The sequence below is a fragment of the Triticum aestivum genome, chromosome 5A, assembly GCF_018294505.1.
Source record: "Triticum aestivum cultivar Chinese Spring chromosome 5A, IWGSC CS RefSeq v2.1, whole genome shotgun sequence".
NCBI lineage: Eukaryota > Viridiplantae > Streptophyta > Magnoliopsida > Poales > Poaceae > Triticum > Triticum aestivum.
Window position 1 is genome coordinate 505,350,185 of NC_057806.1, and position 15,755 is coordinate 505,365,939.

At 45.3% G+C, this 15,755-nt stretch overlaps 2 protein-coding genes and 1 pseudogene across 2 annotated transcripts; 2 read left to right on the plus strand and 1 right to left on the minus strand.

Moving 5' to 3' along the window:
• The first annotated feature begins 1,747 nt into the window (after positions 1–1,747).
• Positions 1,748–5,892, plus strand: LOC123101460 (DNA repair RAD52-like protein 2, chloroplastic). Its single transcript, XM_044522907.1, has 5 exons — positions 1,748–1,924; positions 2,065–2,549; positions 4,551–4,588; positions 5,034–5,125; positions 5,392–5,892. Exons 1-5 carry the CDS (start codon positions 1,748–1,750, stop codon positions 5,536–5,538), a joined length of 939 nt encoding a protein of 312 aa, XP_044378842.1. The 3' UTR covers positions 5,539–5,892.
• Positions 5,893–7,539: 1,647 nt separating this feature from the next.
• LOC123104373 (UPF0664 stress-induced protein C29B12.11c) lies at positions 7,540–9,668 on the plus strand. The gene is made up of 5 exons (XM_044526205.1): positions 7,540–7,870; positions 8,534–8,645; positions 8,792–8,863; positions 8,972–9,186; positions 9,277–9,668. The coding sequence occupies exons 1-5, from the start codon at positions 7,761–7,763 to the stop codon at positions 9,380–9,382; spliced, it is 615 nt and encodes a 204-aa protein (XP_044382140.1). The 5' UTR covers positions 7,540–7,760; the 3' UTR covers positions 9,383–9,668.
• Positions 9,669–9,963: 295 nt separating this feature from the next.
• Positions 9,964–13,856, minus strand: LOC123104372 (putative disease resistance RPP13-like protein 1; annotated as a pseudogene).
• Positions 13,857–15,755: the final 1,899 nt, after the last annotated feature.

Sequence of the window (15,755 nt, forward strand, 5' to 3'; positions counted from 1 at the left end):
TTGGCAATAACTTGATATTCATCAAGTCAAGAACTTTTAAAGCATGCGCACACAATACTCCGGTCCTTTTAAACTGAAAACAGCTACAAGAAGCCGTTTGCTCCAAGGGATCACCGACAACTATGCGCTCTAGTTCGGAACTCAAATCACCATTAGCCCTCACAATTGTAACAGCATATGTATTATCTCCATCCAATGCTCTACTACATGCAGCCATGGATCTTCTATATTCAGATTTGAATGCTTCAAATATGGTCGGTGTGTAAGCTTCGCTTGTTTGCAACAACATAGGAGTCTCCATCCCTATTCTAGGCAGTTTTTTAGTAGCTTCAAATTCTGCATCTAGCTCCTTGTTTCTTTTTCCTTGCACAGCCCTTTCAAAATGTTTTAAGAAGCGAATGATGTCAAAATCTGATTTGAGATGTTTTTTCAAATCACTATTGAAACTCTCACTTAATTTTGTGCTTCTCATTCCCAATGTGAAAACATCCCTCATGTAACATTCAGTCCACTTTTCTTTTAACTTGTAGATGCTATCTAGCCATGAGGCCTTCTTCTTATCCACCTTATTTCTCATGATGTCAAATGCCTCTTCAAAGGCTGCCTTCCGTTGTGTGCCTCTACAAAAGCCTCAAATAACCATTTGAAAGAGCCACGTGTTTCATCAAACAAAAGAGCAGCACCAAAAATAACGGTCTCTCTAAAATGATTGAATCCGACGAAAACACCAAAAGGTCTATATTCTTTGTTTGTGCCAAAAGTAGTGTCAAAGACGATAACATCTCCAAAGTATGCATAATCAATGCATATCTTTGCATCAGCCCAGAATATAATACTTATTTGTTCTTCGAAATCCAATTGTAAAGTATACTGGAAAGACGGATTCTCAGCCTGCTTTTGTTGAAAATACTTCAACATGCTTCCCGCCTGACCATATGCTAACTCTCTTTGGCGCCTGCTCTGCAAGTGATTTTTGTGATCACGAGGCGTGTAGCTGAGATTCATTGGCCCCCCAACAAGGCGACTAGCCAAGTCATGTGCATGCCTTGGCCTAATTCCAGAGTCATCGGCAGCCTCAATTTCAACAGCTTGCAATTCTAAAATCCTCCGTTGTGATGACATCAAATGGAAAGTTTGTGGTAAGTAGACACCATGATTGTGAGCAAGCACTACCTCCACCACTTCATAATGTCCTGCCACTCGATCTAATGAAAGACACATATGGACATCACAATATGTTCTTGTTTCAGCTCTAGGGTTCTTTGTGAGATGATCCCTCTTGTCTTGTACTCGACGACCCTCCTTTGCACACACATATCTACATGAAGTTACCACTCCATCAATTTTACTTTTCCAGCTTGACCTTTTTCTGACCTCAAAACCTGCCCGGCCTCCATAGTTAACCCAAAATGACCATGCCTCAGCCAAGTCTGTGAATTTCTGACCAACTTAAGGTAAGGACGTACGGACCACATTCTCCCTGCACCAAAATAAATATATAAGTAATTTCAGTGTAAGCCTAACTTGCTATAGATCTAGATGTCAGCAAAGGAATTCCAGTGTAAGCCTAACTTACTTGTTGGTTTCTGCCATTATCTCTTAATTTGAAGACATGAACACAATAATTACTGCAGGAATCATGAACAAATACAAGTAAGAAAATTTCCAATTTGTGAAGAAAATACAAGACAAAGAGGGGAGATTTGTGGTTGCTACCTGTAATCTGGAAGGAGGAGGAGGAGGAACGATGGCTGGAATCGATCGCCAAAAGTTTTCCTCGATCAGCCAGCTGATTTCCTTGGAGTTGTCGCAGCGATCGCCTAAAGCTGAGACAGCGCGCGACAGAGCAGCGCAGCCCACGTTTCCCCGCCAAAATCCTCTCGTGCTCCCGCCTGAAGTTTTGTTTTCCCTCCACTGTGTTGAAGTAGGTCTTTAGGTGGGCTATGAAATCTGGGCTGGGCTGCTTATTTTAGGCTGAGTGAGGGATCGAAAGAAGCAGCCGACCGATCGAGAACGAGCGGCATCTGGCGTGCGCTGGGCTGCCTCTGACTTGCTATAAGCAAGTTAGAGAATCTGAGCCGCGGAACAGGAGCCGGAACCCCCGGTCCTTTTCTACTCCCCTCCTCCCCCCCTTCCAGAACCCGCCTCCCTCTGACCTCTCCCCCCTCCCTCCCACCGCTCGCACGATCGACCACGGACGCACCGCGCATCGCATTCCTCCGCAGAGTCAACCCCGGCGGGCAGCGGCCAAGCATGGAGGCCGCGGCGGCCACGGGGGTCCGCCCCTTCGCCGCGCCGCTCGGGCCCGCGAGGGGGGCGGGCGCGGGCGCAGGCTGGCGGTGCGGGCAGGGCCGGCGGCGGCTTGGGCGGGGCGCGCGGGTGGCGGCGAGGCTGGACGGGGGCGTGGGGAAGGGGGTGCCCACCACCAACTACGTCGTGCCGCTCGACAAGCCCACCGGGATGACCCGCCCGCTCGTCGAGATCCTCAGGGACCTCAACAAGCGCGTCCCCGACAAGATCATCGACCCCGACACCAACACCGTCCCATGGTACGACGCTCAGCGCAACCGCCCAACTCTTTTAACTCCCCCGACACGACGACACCCACCCACCCGCCGTCTCCTCTCCCCGCTCGATTTGATCTGCTCCGCCGCGTGCTAGCTGCGTGCGTGCTACTGCTGCTGTTCGCCGTCGGCCATCACGGTCAGTCGGTAGATGCTGGTTCCCTTCCAGAGACTCCAGATATTCGTGGGAATTTAGTGGGCGCAAGGCTTTCATAGGATTGGTTCCTGCAGCTTGTTGCCAGTTCATGGCCGCAGCTACTGCCTCTTCTCTCTCTAATTGTTTACCCTCTGAATTCGGGTGGTGGGATTGGACAAATTGAAACGGTCCGGACAAACGCATTTGGTGGTGGCATAACTTTTCTACTGCAGGATTAATACCTTGGTAGCTCATCCAAGTTCCACCTCGCACAGTAGTTCAGTTCACTCCTTCTCTAGTCGTTCTTGCATAGTAGGTTCACTGTTGTCCTCGAAAAAAACCAAGTATCCAACTAGGAGCTGCTAGATTTGACAGACGAGCAAATGAAGATAGGATGGCTGTGAAGAAGACCTGACCTGCTTTGCATGATTTCATCTGTCTGAATCCATAACTTTCTCTTGGCCAATAAAATAAGTTTGCTAGATTGACCATACTTGTGATTAGATAGTTTAATGTTCTGCAACTTTAGGCTGTTGCTTGCTTTGTTGGTAGGTCCGGAACATCCGATAGACTGTAAGGTTACTTGAGCCACTTTTCTTCTGTTCCACTTTCAGGGTTTGGTAGATAAGGTTATTTAAAAGTCAGTGGTCAATTATTTGGTGTTGTTGATCAAGTGATGCGTCTTAGACAAGGACAGGTTGGACACTCCTGTTAATCTATCTAACTAAATAAAAGGCGGAAGAGTTCTGGTACTTTGGACTTTGTAAGAGGATAACAGCAGCAGTTATGTGTATGCTGTCATGTCATCTTTTCTTAACACCGTCGATATTGCTTTTAAAATGGAGCGTGGCCCTCTGGTTTTAAATCTAAAAACTATTGTATATTTTTCGGATAAAACACTCAAGTTTACATATACAGCCCTTTTAGCGGAAGTGCTCTGGTACTTTGGACTTTGTATAAGGGGATAACAGCTGCAGTTATGTGTTCGCTGCATATCGTCTTATTCTAACACCACCGTGCCTATGTTGCTTTTAAAATGGAGCGTGGGCCTCTGGTTTTAAATCTACAAAATATTGTATATTTTTCGATAAAACAATGAAGTTTACATAGTTTTTTAGCTGGAACATTATACGGTTACTAATCATTTCGTGACTGTTAAATTCGGCCGCTGTCAGCTGACTTACATCATTTTGGTCTCCTTTTCTGTAAAGAGAAAATAATACAGTGGTGTCTGTATGCTTTTTATGCCAAATCAAATAAATCACCATGATATTAGCCTATCTTAGCCAGTGGAGAAACTATTCTGAGGTTAAATAATAGGAGAGTAGAGTGCAGCTCAAGTATGAGTTACTTTTGTCATCTACCTCTTGTCAGAAGAGTGACGTGTCTAGCCTATCTGAAGACCTCTTAAGCTAAAACATTCAACCAAGATACCTTTTCCATTTGATAAAAGATTGTTCCTATCTAGATCCCCTGATCTTGAAGCTTGTCCTGTCCGCTCATTAACATGATTACTTTAGGGCATTTCTTTTGCCATGGGTTGGATTTGTTGGATGAAGGGTGGAATAATTAACTTGCTGCTCCTAGTCCTTTGATAAGAAAGGCTGTAGCTACATATCCCATGTTAAGCTTGCGATGATTACTTGGATTCAGTGACCCTTTATTATTAATTGATACAGTGGAAGTAAGCCTGACAAACACTGACGTACAATATCAGTCATTGGCAATAATTTTACTGACATAACTCTGATCTCTACTATGGCTACTTTTTTTTAACAAAGTTTGATAGAGAAACATATGTAGGTGATGCATTTCCCCTTACAGTTTTTTTTTAATCTCTGATTGTGCAGGTACCATGCCAACAGAATGCTCAGCTTTTATGCACCAGGTGATTTCTCGTTAAAATTACAAATGCCAATTTGCGATTAAAATTTACTTTCCTTGTAAATTCCTCTCTATTTGTTTCAATTGGACTTTAGTTCCAAGTCTGTATTTGGGTTCATGTACTTGTCCTCACAAACTTCATATTAAGAAATACCATCTTATCAAGAACACGTGACCAGCTTTTATCATGCCTTACCTTTTAGTTTGTTATAGAGAACCAGAATGATGGCTCGTTATACTCTTCTGACATTGTGTTTGGTGACGGTGCCGTGTTTCAGCTACTAAAAGTTTTGCGTTTCGTTGGATTTGATAATTGAACTACTGTGATCATACATCAACACTTGAAGATACCCACATAGTAAAATAGGAGGAAAGCAAATGTGAAACATCAAATACAGAAATTACCAGGTGGAGTAAAGAGAAGTGATCAATGATTACTATATTTTCAGGTTGGTGTGGTGAAGTTCGTGATGTTATTTATTCCAACAGTGGAACTGTGACCGTGGTCTATCGAGTGATTCTGAAAGGAACGGATGGAGAGGTATATGTTCTCTTCTTTCTTTTTGGCAGAACTAGCATCTATCTGTCCAGCATATATTCTCGATTAATAGCTTTCGAATGTCAACTTTTTGAGTTAACATAGAGTGGAAATTGGTGAGGTAATACATCGACTCATGGAGAGTCGAGTCGAACCCTCTGTACCAATTTTATTTAGTCGATCATCATTATGGACTCATTGAAACAACCTTTCATTTTACTTCTCATTTTCTTGCAATTAAACTCAGCACTCGTAACTGCATGGTATAGGCTTTCAGAGACGCCACAGGCACGGCAAAGGTGCACGAGGGACGTAACGACGACGCTGTTGCGGCTGCGGAGGAGGCAGCATTCAGCAAGGCCTGCGCCCGGTTTGGTTTCGGCCTGTACCTGTACCACCAGGGTGAGATCCCGTAGGAGGAACGGCAACTTTGAGATTCATTCAGCAATGGAGCTGGTCATAACGTGGGTAGGCACGCCCATGGAGAGTTGGAAATGCTTCGCTGGTGCCTAATTCTTGTGCAAGAAGCCTGTAAATTGTTCCTTCTGTTACGTTTTTGTTGTTGTTGTCGGTGTAGGCTCGCAAGATTTATCCAGCTAGAGAAAGGAAAAGAACATATGGAATAATGTGCTGTTACTTCTCTGGTGCATTTTCTGCCTTCATGTAGTTTTTGGAGATTTTTTTTGTTTTCTCTTGCAGCACTTATGATCTTTTGAATAGGCAACACCACATTGACAGAAATTGTTTATTTTTTGTTGCCACCCTTTTTACATATATAAACCATTTTTCCTTTTTGCAAATGATATGATTTTATTGCACAACAAAGATATCTGGTAAAACCAAAAGTTACACAAAGTTCATTTTAAATCTTCATGTTTAGCTTCACATTTTGCATCTTGATCTTCATTTAGGTTCCTTAAAGGATTGAGTATAATCACATGAATCATCTAGAAACTTAGGGCAACTCATACGCTTACCCTCAAATCAGACAGCGCAACATGCCATCCAACTGTAGCAGCAAATGTCTGGTTACATTTCTAATGGAATTTGACAAAGATAAGCAATGCAAATTTAAATAAATTAGAAGAATTTCATTCAAATTTGGATAATTTTTACATAAAATCAGATGATTTTTGACATATATGAATTAAACCCTATTCAACCTTGGATTTTTGGCACCCAAGCACCGGTGGCCTCCCATGCTCTGCTCTTCCTCGCCGCCGGCAGCGCCCGTGGACGTGCCCGCTTCCTCGTCGTGCCGTCGGGGCGTGGTCGGCGCGGAGCTGGCAATGTCATATGTGCCCTAGTCAAATTACGTCGCCGCTTCGTTGATCTTCGCCAAGACAGCTTCTTTTTTCGCCCGCGGGATGCGCTAGCATCAAAGCTCGCGACGGATGTCGTGGGCGGCATGTAGTATAGGAGAAGTGTGTCCTGCTCGTCCACGTCCGCCACGATGCCCGTGCTAGTAGTGAGTTTCTCATCCGCGCGTCGATGCTTGTCGAAGAGGTGGAGGTTTGTACGCCTGGTCGACATGCGATGCCGAATGCGACCTGCCACCCTTCTAGCACCATGTCGGTGTAGTGAGTCGCGCCTCCCCCTTGGTGATGTCGGCATGGGCCGGCTCGTCGTCGACCGCCTCCTCCATAGCAATGGCGGCGATCTCCTTCTTCTGTTCGGACGATCCCACAGAGCTTTGGAGCTCGAGGAAGCCATGGCGGGTGTGGTGCTGAGAGGAGATAGGGAGCGAAAAAGGTTGGATGCAGCTATTGCTAGGCCTGATGTTTAAATTGCAGATGGATGGCAAGCGAGGCGGCAAGGTGGTTAATGGTGCGCGGTAGACGAACAAACAGGTGGCACCGAAGTTGGTTCCTCGGCAACCGCTCATGTTTATTGGAGCGAGGTGGACAAAACGAATTGTCGTTTGAACGCGGAGGCGTCCATGGGGAGACGGCGAGGGTGACATTTTCGGGCGGCACACCTCTTCAATGTCGGCTCCAGCGCAAGGTCGCGTCCGCTCTGGGCCGGCGCGCCTCTTCAATGACGGCTCCAGTGTGAGGTCGCGTTCGCTGTGGGCCGGCATGCGTGTGGCGGTGATCACTTCGGGCGAGAAAGGACGTTCGAGACCAAAACACTTCCAAACCGCACGGTCCGAATGGATGGGGCGGTTTGTGGATTCACGTTGTGTGCGCGTATGTACGAGCGCCTGTGTGTGTACTGATGTTGAAAGAAAAAATTTCTTAACAAACATTTTGGCCAAGGAAAACAAAACCACGGTTATTATACGTACAGCACACGGGTGTGCGGCAGGGACACGCTTCGGCCCGCGTCTGGAACGCTCTCCGCCTGCCCCGAGAGATCGAGCGGCCCACGCGATCGATCCCCTCTCGCTCGCATAAACGCGTCGGACCCGACCACCCCCACCCCAACCCATAGTCGCATCGCAACAAAGCCAAACCACCCGAGTCGACCGCTTCGAGAAGCCTCGCCACCAAGGCACCCAGACCACCCTCCTCCCGGGAATCGGAACCGCGTCCCAGCCAGCCTCGCCAGCCCAACCCATTCGCCGCTCCCCTGATCCATCCGGCGACGCGGCGGAGCAAGGAAGGAACCAAGGCTCGAGCAGCGGGCGGCCGGAGAGATGGCGGAGAACCCGCAGCTGTTCGGGAACGGGATGCCCGTGCCCTTCCACGGCGAGATGTTCGTCCTCGCCCGCGACGGCGTCGAGTTCCACGTCGACAAGATCCCCTCGTGCGTAATCCCCTCCCCTCCCTCTTCTCGCCCCGCTTGCTTTCGCCTCGCCTGGACAGATTGCTTTTTTTTTTTTCCGATCTAGCGTGGCCAGCGATCGCGCTGTCTGGATGGGGATTTTGATTGGGGTTAGGTTAGGGGTGCACGCGAAGAAACGGTGGGGGGTTTAGCATCTCTTCGGAATCGGCTCATCTGAGATTCCGGGTGGCGCGGGCGGCCCGAATTGAGCCGAGCCCTTGGTTTGAGAGGGGAATTTTGCCCTTCGGTGGCTGGCATGTCGCCTTGCAACTAATTTAGCTGTGCTCGTCTTCATCCTCGTCTTCTTCAGGGGTTGTAAACGTACAATCTCGGAAGGCTTGATGTGTTGGTGATGCGTGGTTGGCCTACATAGCTTGTATCTATTCACTACTAGATAATTTGGAACGCTTGGTTGGAGCTTCCGGGTGACAAGGAGAAAAATAATGCTGCATGCTGTATGGTTTGGGATTTAAGAAAGGCCATGAGTTAGATGAGGAACGCTTTCGTTGTTTGAGTCATTTAGAAGGCTTTCTCATTATGTTCGGCTTAGGTTTTTATCTTATATTGAATTAAACACTGCTTTGCACAATAATAACTAACTGAATACTATCATCAGTCTCATATGGTTGCTTCGCCTGTTCTCAGGGCGCCCGGCGGTCACGCAAAAACAAAGGGCACCATATACCTTTCTAACATAAGGATGGTGTTTGTCGCCGCCAAGCCTGTTGGCAACTTCTTTGCCTTTGATATGCCCCTGGTGAGCAAATGCATCCTGAAATGACCCTATTATCCCCTGTGAATCTGTGAAAGGAACAATTGATGTTGCTTCCTTAATAATAATTTCATTACATCATGAGTTTACAGCAAAATGTAAATTCTCTGACATGCCTAACTTGTTTGCAGCTGTACGTGCACGGTGAGAAGTTCAACCAACCGATATTTCACTGCAACAATATTTCTGGGTTCGTTGAGCCGGTGAGTTGTCACTGAACATTTTTTTATGTTCGTAATTGGAGAATGCTTGTACATCCTACATTCCTAAACACACATACCAAGATATTAACCTTGTGGGTTTCAATCCAGGTTGTTCCAGAGAGCCAGAACAGGGCTCTGTACTCGACCCACACCTTCAAGATCTTGTTCAAGGAAGGTGGATGCGGTACCTTTGTGCCACTCTTCCTGAACCTGATCACATCAGTGCGGCGCTACAATCAGTTTGAAGCCCAGCCCGCTACTGTGCCCCGTGTGGACCCCATGCAGGCAGCGCAGACTCCTGTCGATGACATGATGCGCCATGCGTGAGTGCACCAATCTGAAATTTCCCAATCTCCTCCTTGCAGCTATTCCCCTGTTGTGCTGTGAACTCACTTGTGGTCTGATGTTTACAGGTACGTCGATCCACATGATCCTACCAAGATCTTCCTCCAGCAGCCCGCAGCGGAATCCCAGCTGAGGAGGAGAAACTACCACGGCCCCGCTGACAACGCGTACTGATGCTTTGGCCTGATTGCAAAGTGCATGTGTTTTCGACGAGCTATGTATGTGGTGCACATGAGCAATATATCTGTTTGGTGTCATTCCAGTGACTCTCACTGAAGAAAATGTGATGGAAGTATAGTAGTATGATGATGATGTTAGACAATTGTGGGTTCAATCTAGATCTAAGTATAATAATGTACATACAAGGTGCTCTGCTGGATTATATGTTGCTGATCTCGCCGTATAAGTTTCCTTTGGAGTTATAAAACTGGTCTGAATGCTGAGTAAATTTGTGTCGACATGTTGAGATGTGTGCGTTGGTTTGGTCCATTCTTCAGCCTCTTGAGCCTTGGATGGCAATCAGAATAATACCAAACCTAGGATGGCAACCTGTCAGTCGTAATGTGCATATAGAGTGGTCTGCTTGGCTATATGTTTGCTGATCTGCTGCAGCGCCAGTGTCCATAGTAATCATCAACACTTGGAATAAAACACACCAGAGACATAGCAATGTCTTTGGGTTTGGGGCAAGAAAGCAAGTAGAAGTAGTACAAGCAGTTGGCTGCAAACCAATCGGAAACAAATAAATGTGGATGTTGAGCATCTCTCGTTTTCATAGTACATGCCAAGGGAAACAAGGCAAGCTCAGTGTTCATTCACGGTTTCACAGCATTATTACAGGACATTGCTGCACGTTGACTCGCAAACTCAGCAAGATACGTACAGTAGACCAAGTAGTAAGTACATTATTTTGAAAACTCAGTAAGTGTATTATTGGCAGGCAGGTTCAAGGATCACACACGGCTTCCACGCTCGAGGGAGTCTTGGGCGCTGATGATGATGAAGAGCCGCCGCCATCTACACGGGCTCTCGTCTCCACTATGTCGTCCTGTGTTTGACAGTTTATCAAACGGATTAAGAAACGATCATGACAAGTCTTGACAATGCCAAGGAAGATATGGTGTTTTTTTTTTTTTTTGCGGTTGGAAGATATGGTGATCTATTATTACCTCCAAGTCGCTGACACATACATAAGGAACGTGCTGAAACTTTTCCCAGTTGGGGTCTCCAGCTCTTCTGCACGCACTCATCAGCATCTCATGGCAGAAGGTGAGACTCAAGTAGTCAAGAGACCGCGGCAGCGTCGGAAGCGACCGGATGTTCGGGCACCAGTCGAGGTCCAGGCGCCTGAGCGACGTCAGGTGCTCCATGTGATCCGGCATGGTGGACGAGCTGCAACGGTACATGTAGAACGAACGGAGGTGAGGCCAGAACCCACCAAGCTCTGTGCTGCAATGGAAGAGGCTGAGTTCCTTCACATACTTTGGGCCGCCGCCGTGCTCACCCATCATCCAACTTGGGTATCTCAAGCCATGGTAAGAGTAGATGGTCAGTGATTCGAGATGCTTGGGCGGGCAGAGACCCTCCAGCACCTCTGTGTGAGCCTCCTGTTTCTTCAACTCTCCTCTCACATCATGATCATGACCCCACGACAGTTGCAATGTTGTGAGCCCTTCTTTGTCGCCCAGCTTGGCTTCAAGAGCTTCCTGCTGGGTCTCGACGTTTTCGAGGCCCGCGATACTCAGTTTGCCACGGAGCTGGTTGAGGCCGCCGAGTTGCTTCAACTCGCACCCTTGTTCCTTTCCCACTTTGATTTTTTGCAGCGTTCGAAGCAATGTCATCCTGCCAACTCTTGGTATTTTCAGAAACGGCATTCCGGCCATATGTCGCAAGTTGATGAGGCCAAACATGTCATCACGAGAGTTGAACACCAGATTTTCAACACCAGAAAAATCTAGTCTCAAAAGGAAGATGCCGTAGATACCGTAGATGCCTTAGCTGACCAATAGATTCTGGGACTGAAAATGTACCTTGATCATTATAGACAGGTATGATAAGCACCCGCAACTTCTTTAGCCTCACAAACAGACTCTTGACGGTTTTCTCCTCAACTTGTATTCTGACATCTACGCCATCAATGATGAGAGTGCGCAGGTTGTCCAATTTGCATATCTTCTCATTTATCAATTCTGAACCATAGGTCTGAACAAAAAGATGGCGGACGTCTGGGGGAACTTCCTCTTCACATCCTTCCATTATTAAGCCATCTCCTATCTGTTTCCATTGATTCTCTATTCTGAAACAATCACTTCCAGCAACCCTATCTGCTAAATCAAGCAACAGATCATGAACTATATAAGTGTCCTTCTTACTGGAGTACTTCTTTACTTCAGGTTGCAGAAATGAGGCTGACACCAGTTCATCAAAGTATCCCTGGCAAACATCTTCCAAATCCTTCCCTTCATTGCTACTTCTAGCAAACCCTTCTGCAGCCCAAAGCTTAACTAACTCATGTTGTTCCAAGAGACGTCTTCGAGGAAAAATACTGCAGTAAGCAAAGCATCGTCTGACCTGTTCATCAAGATGTTGGTAGCTCCACCACAGAGCTCCCATGGTGTCATCCAAGTGGTTCCCATCTCGGGAACTTCTCCAGTAATCGATGTTTGGCCTCATACGTAGCTGCCCTCCAACAAGTTTGGCCGCCAGAGGTGATCCCTTCAGCTTTTTTGCAATGTGAGTTGCAATGTCTTCGAGTCTTATCCGGTCATCAGCAGCAACGCACACGTTGTGAAATGCATAGTGCTTGAACAATTTCAGGAAGACATCTTCATCTAGCAGTGACATGGGAATACATCTTTGCTCTGCAGCACCCAGAGCTATCAATGCGTCTTTAGTTCGACTAGTCACCAGGATCTTGCTTCCTGCCTCTCCAGCGTTCAGCGGTGAAAGTATCTGTTGCAGCTTCTCATACTGCCTCACATCTCTATTATTGTACCAAACATCATCTAGTACCAAGAGGAACCGTTTTCCATGCAGTTTCTTCTGCAAATTAGTCTGTAAGGTGTCAAGATTATTGAACTGAGGGCACGGGGTCCTGCTAGCGGCCTCAGACATCTGCCTGAAAATGGTATCCACACTAAAATCCTGTGAAACGTGAACCCACATAACAAGGTTGAAATGGCCATCCTTTTCCTCACGAGCACAAACAAGTTGTGAAAGGGTTGATTTTCCAGAACCACCGATGCCATGAATGCCGATTACGGAATAGCATTGAGCCTTATTGGTATCTGGTTGAGCATCTTCTTCCTTATCATGAAGCATTGCAACTATGTTATCACAATCTTTATCTCTTCCGATTACCAGAGGTGGAGGCCTCGCCGTAGTGACCGCACCTCGTGAGCTGGCAGGTTTGCTCAAATTAGCATTACTTTTGTTTGGCAAGTTCATCTGTTCAAAAAATCCACATGCATCATTTATGACCTTTTCTATTTTTTCTAGGCTCTGCTTCAACTCGATTTTTGACATGCTAGAGTCCTGCAAAACAAAATACCAAGCGAGAAGTCGATGAATGAGTAAATATTTCTACGGATCCGAGAAACATACATTACAAAAACTGAAGTTAGTTTTAATTTTCAGCTTGATTAGCAAAAATAAGATTATTTTTAATATGGTTCATCGCTTTTGCTAGGAAAGGATATGGTTGCTAAGTTGTAAGGCCAGTGAGCCCCAAATAAACCAGAAAATCAAGGGTAGAGCCCCAAATATACTCTCCTTTTGCAATTCTAACATATTTTCATGCTATAATTTAAAAAAAAACCTTTTTATGCCCGAGAGAAAATACAAACACATATAGAGGCAGTAAAGCACCTGGTCTTTCAGGAAGTTGCACTTTTTCATGGCAGACGTCAAGAGCTTCTTCACATGATTCTTGCTGCGTCGAGGCGGGGCACCTGTGACCTGAGATAGTCATCTTGTATCTGTTTCTCAAGACGGTAATACTCAACATCATCCAAGATGTCCTCTGCTTGGTAGAAAGCAGACTTAAGATCGTTGAACAGCTGCTCTAGATGAGGCCTGTAAGGGCTCTCCTCAACTATTTCCATCACGCGCTGCAGCAGCAAAATCTTTGGCTCCAGTTCCTTGAGCTTCCGCGATGCATCAAAATTGAGGAGGGAAGAGGCTTTCTTGTAAAGCTCGGAGATGATGGGCGAGGCGACCCACCCAGCGGCCTTCATGGCCCATCCTACAGCGGCAGCAGCGGACACCGGATCCGCCATTAAATCGTCCGGCAATTTGCTGGAGAGTATGCCGAGATGAGAGTAAAATCCACATGGAACTAAAAAATCAGGCTGGGGGTGGGGGTAAATTACCTTGGCAGAAAGCGGTGAGGGTCAGGTCAAATCCGGCGGCTGAAGGTCAGGAGATGGTGGAAGGTGCTCGGCTGATGGAGGTCCGGACGGCGTTCAGCGGCTGGAGGTCAGGGACGGCCGATGGTGGCTGGAGGCGGTCGGCGTGTCTTGGTTCCCGGCAGCGGAGCCGGAAATGCAAGGGCGCTGGAGGCCCGGCCGAGAGGTGTGGCGAGAGTCAAGTCTCAAGTCTCCCTCCCTCGTTTAGCTTTTCAAACTGCACCCCTCAATTATTGATCTGGTGCACTGCATTTCCTCGCTCGATTGGAAGAAAGAAAAACCTCACAGTTGTCCCCTCAAACGCGTGACAACAGTCAAACGTGGTCTACCTCATACCTTGTACTCCCTCCGTAAAGAAATGTAAGAGCGTTTAGATTACTAAAGTAGTGATCTAAACGCTCTTATATTTATTTACAGAGAGAGTATGATCTTGTATGATCAATTGTACGCATCATGTCAAGTTGTTTTGCTGTTCAACAAATTTTGCTTTTTATGGATTTTTTTAGTAAAAAAGGCCGATAAATGGCCGGACGTGTCGCAACTTGCATACAGTGTCGGAAATCGCTCACACCTGACATGGTTGCCTACCATGGACATGACCACCTGCTTGCAAAACTTGTAGTCCTTTCAAGGATGTCCAAACGCGCCCTTATTTCTAGCAAGATGGGCCAGCCCAAACACAGGGAGGGCACAATCTCGTCTTTTTCATGATTCTTTTATTTTTTTATTTCTTTTTTACTTTCACTTATGCTTCCATATATGTCAAATAGATATATTATAAAAACAGTTTACATAAACATTTGACATGAAATGCTAATTAAGCATTTGAAAAATGTTAAATGTGTATAAAGAAAATGTTTCTCATGTATAAAAAAATATATAATGTGTGTTACAAAAGTCTAACATGTATTTAAAAATTTAATCCAAGCATTTGAAAAAATAAAATAAATATTTAAAAAAATGGTATTCAAGTATTTAAAAATGTTAATGTGTATATAAAAAATATTGACCATGTATTAAAAAATGTTAAAAGTTTATTTGAAAAATCCAAGCATATGAGAAAATGTTAAACAAGTATTTCAAAAATGTTAACCAAACATTTGAAAAATGTTAAATGTCAATAGAAAAAATGTTAAACTTGTACATTTGAAAAAATTTAATCAAGCATTTGAAATATGTTAAATGTGTATACAAAAAATGTTGACAATGTATTAAAAAAGTTAATCTTGTATTTGAAAATTGTTAATCAAGCATTTGAAAAACATTTCATGTGTATAGAAAAAATACTGACCATGTATTTGAAAATTATTAAATTTGCAATAGAGAAAATACGTTTACCAAATGGAGACATTTCTTTTCCACACACTGGCATCACCATGGAAGGCATGCATGCCAAGTTCCGTTGCTTTTTGACATTATATCCATTTTCTAGGGTTTTTTGAGTGAAAAAACCTAAAATACTATCTGCACGTGATGCAGCATGGATTTAGTGTCTGAATTCTTTCATATTTTGCATGGAGGCCTTCCATGGGCATGTCCGCGTGCTAGCAAATTTTGGTGTCATGTCATGCATAGCAGGACCTACACCATGTTCAACCGGGACTGTTTGGGTCTGTTCGTAGTGTAAGTCTCGAACAAGTCATTTTTCAAATTAACCAAATGGAGCCACAAAAATTCACACACTAGCATCACCATGGAAGGCATGCATGCCAAATTTCATTGCTTTCTAACACTATATGCATTTTCTAGGGTTTTTCGAGTGAAAAATCCCTAAAATATTGCCCGCACGTGACACAATGTGCGTTTGGTCCCCGAATTCTTTCAAATTTTGCATGAAGATCTTCCATGGGCATGCCCACACACTGGAAATAATTAGTGCCATTTCGTGCACGACAGGACCTATACCATGTTGAACAGGGACCGTTCGGGTCTACCGATAGTATAAGTCTTGAATCAATTTTTTTCACATTAACCAAATGGAGTCAAAAGAAATTCCACACACTGGCATCACCATGGAAGGCATGCATGCTAAGTTTCGTTGCTTTCTCACATTATATGCATTTTCTATGATTTTCCCGGTGAAACCCCATAAAATATTGCTCGCACGTGATGCAACGTGCGTTCAGTGTCTGAATTCGTTC

Excerpts from the sequence above, each read along its gene's own strand:
- LOC123101460 (XM_044522907.1), top strand. The coding sequence starts at position 1,748 with ATGGCTGGAATCGATCGCCAAAAGTTTTCCTCGATCAGCCAGCTGATT. Across the intron at positions 1,925-2,064 it reads TTTCCCTCCACTGTGTTGAA|TTAGAGAATCTGAGCCGCGG; the intron begins GTAGGTCTTTAG and ends GCTATAAGCAAG. Across the intron at positions 4,589-5,033 it reads GCTCAGCTTTTATGCACCAG|GTTGGTGTGGTGAAGTTCGT; the intron begins GTGATTTCTCGT and ends CTATATTTTCAG.
- LOC123104373 (XM_044526205.1), top strand. The coding sequence starts at position 7,761 with ATGGCGGAGAACCCGCAGCTGTTCGGGAACGGGATGCCCGTGCCCTTC. Across the intron at positions 7,871-8,533 it reads CACGTCGACAAGATCCCCTC|GGCGCCCGGCGGTCACGCAA; the intron begins GTGCGTAATCCC and ends GCCTGTTCTCAG. Across the intron at positions 8,864-8,971 it reads TTTCTGGGTTCGTTGAGCCG|GTTGTTCCAGAGAGCCAGAA; the intron begins GTGAGTTGTCAC and ends GTTTCAATCCAG.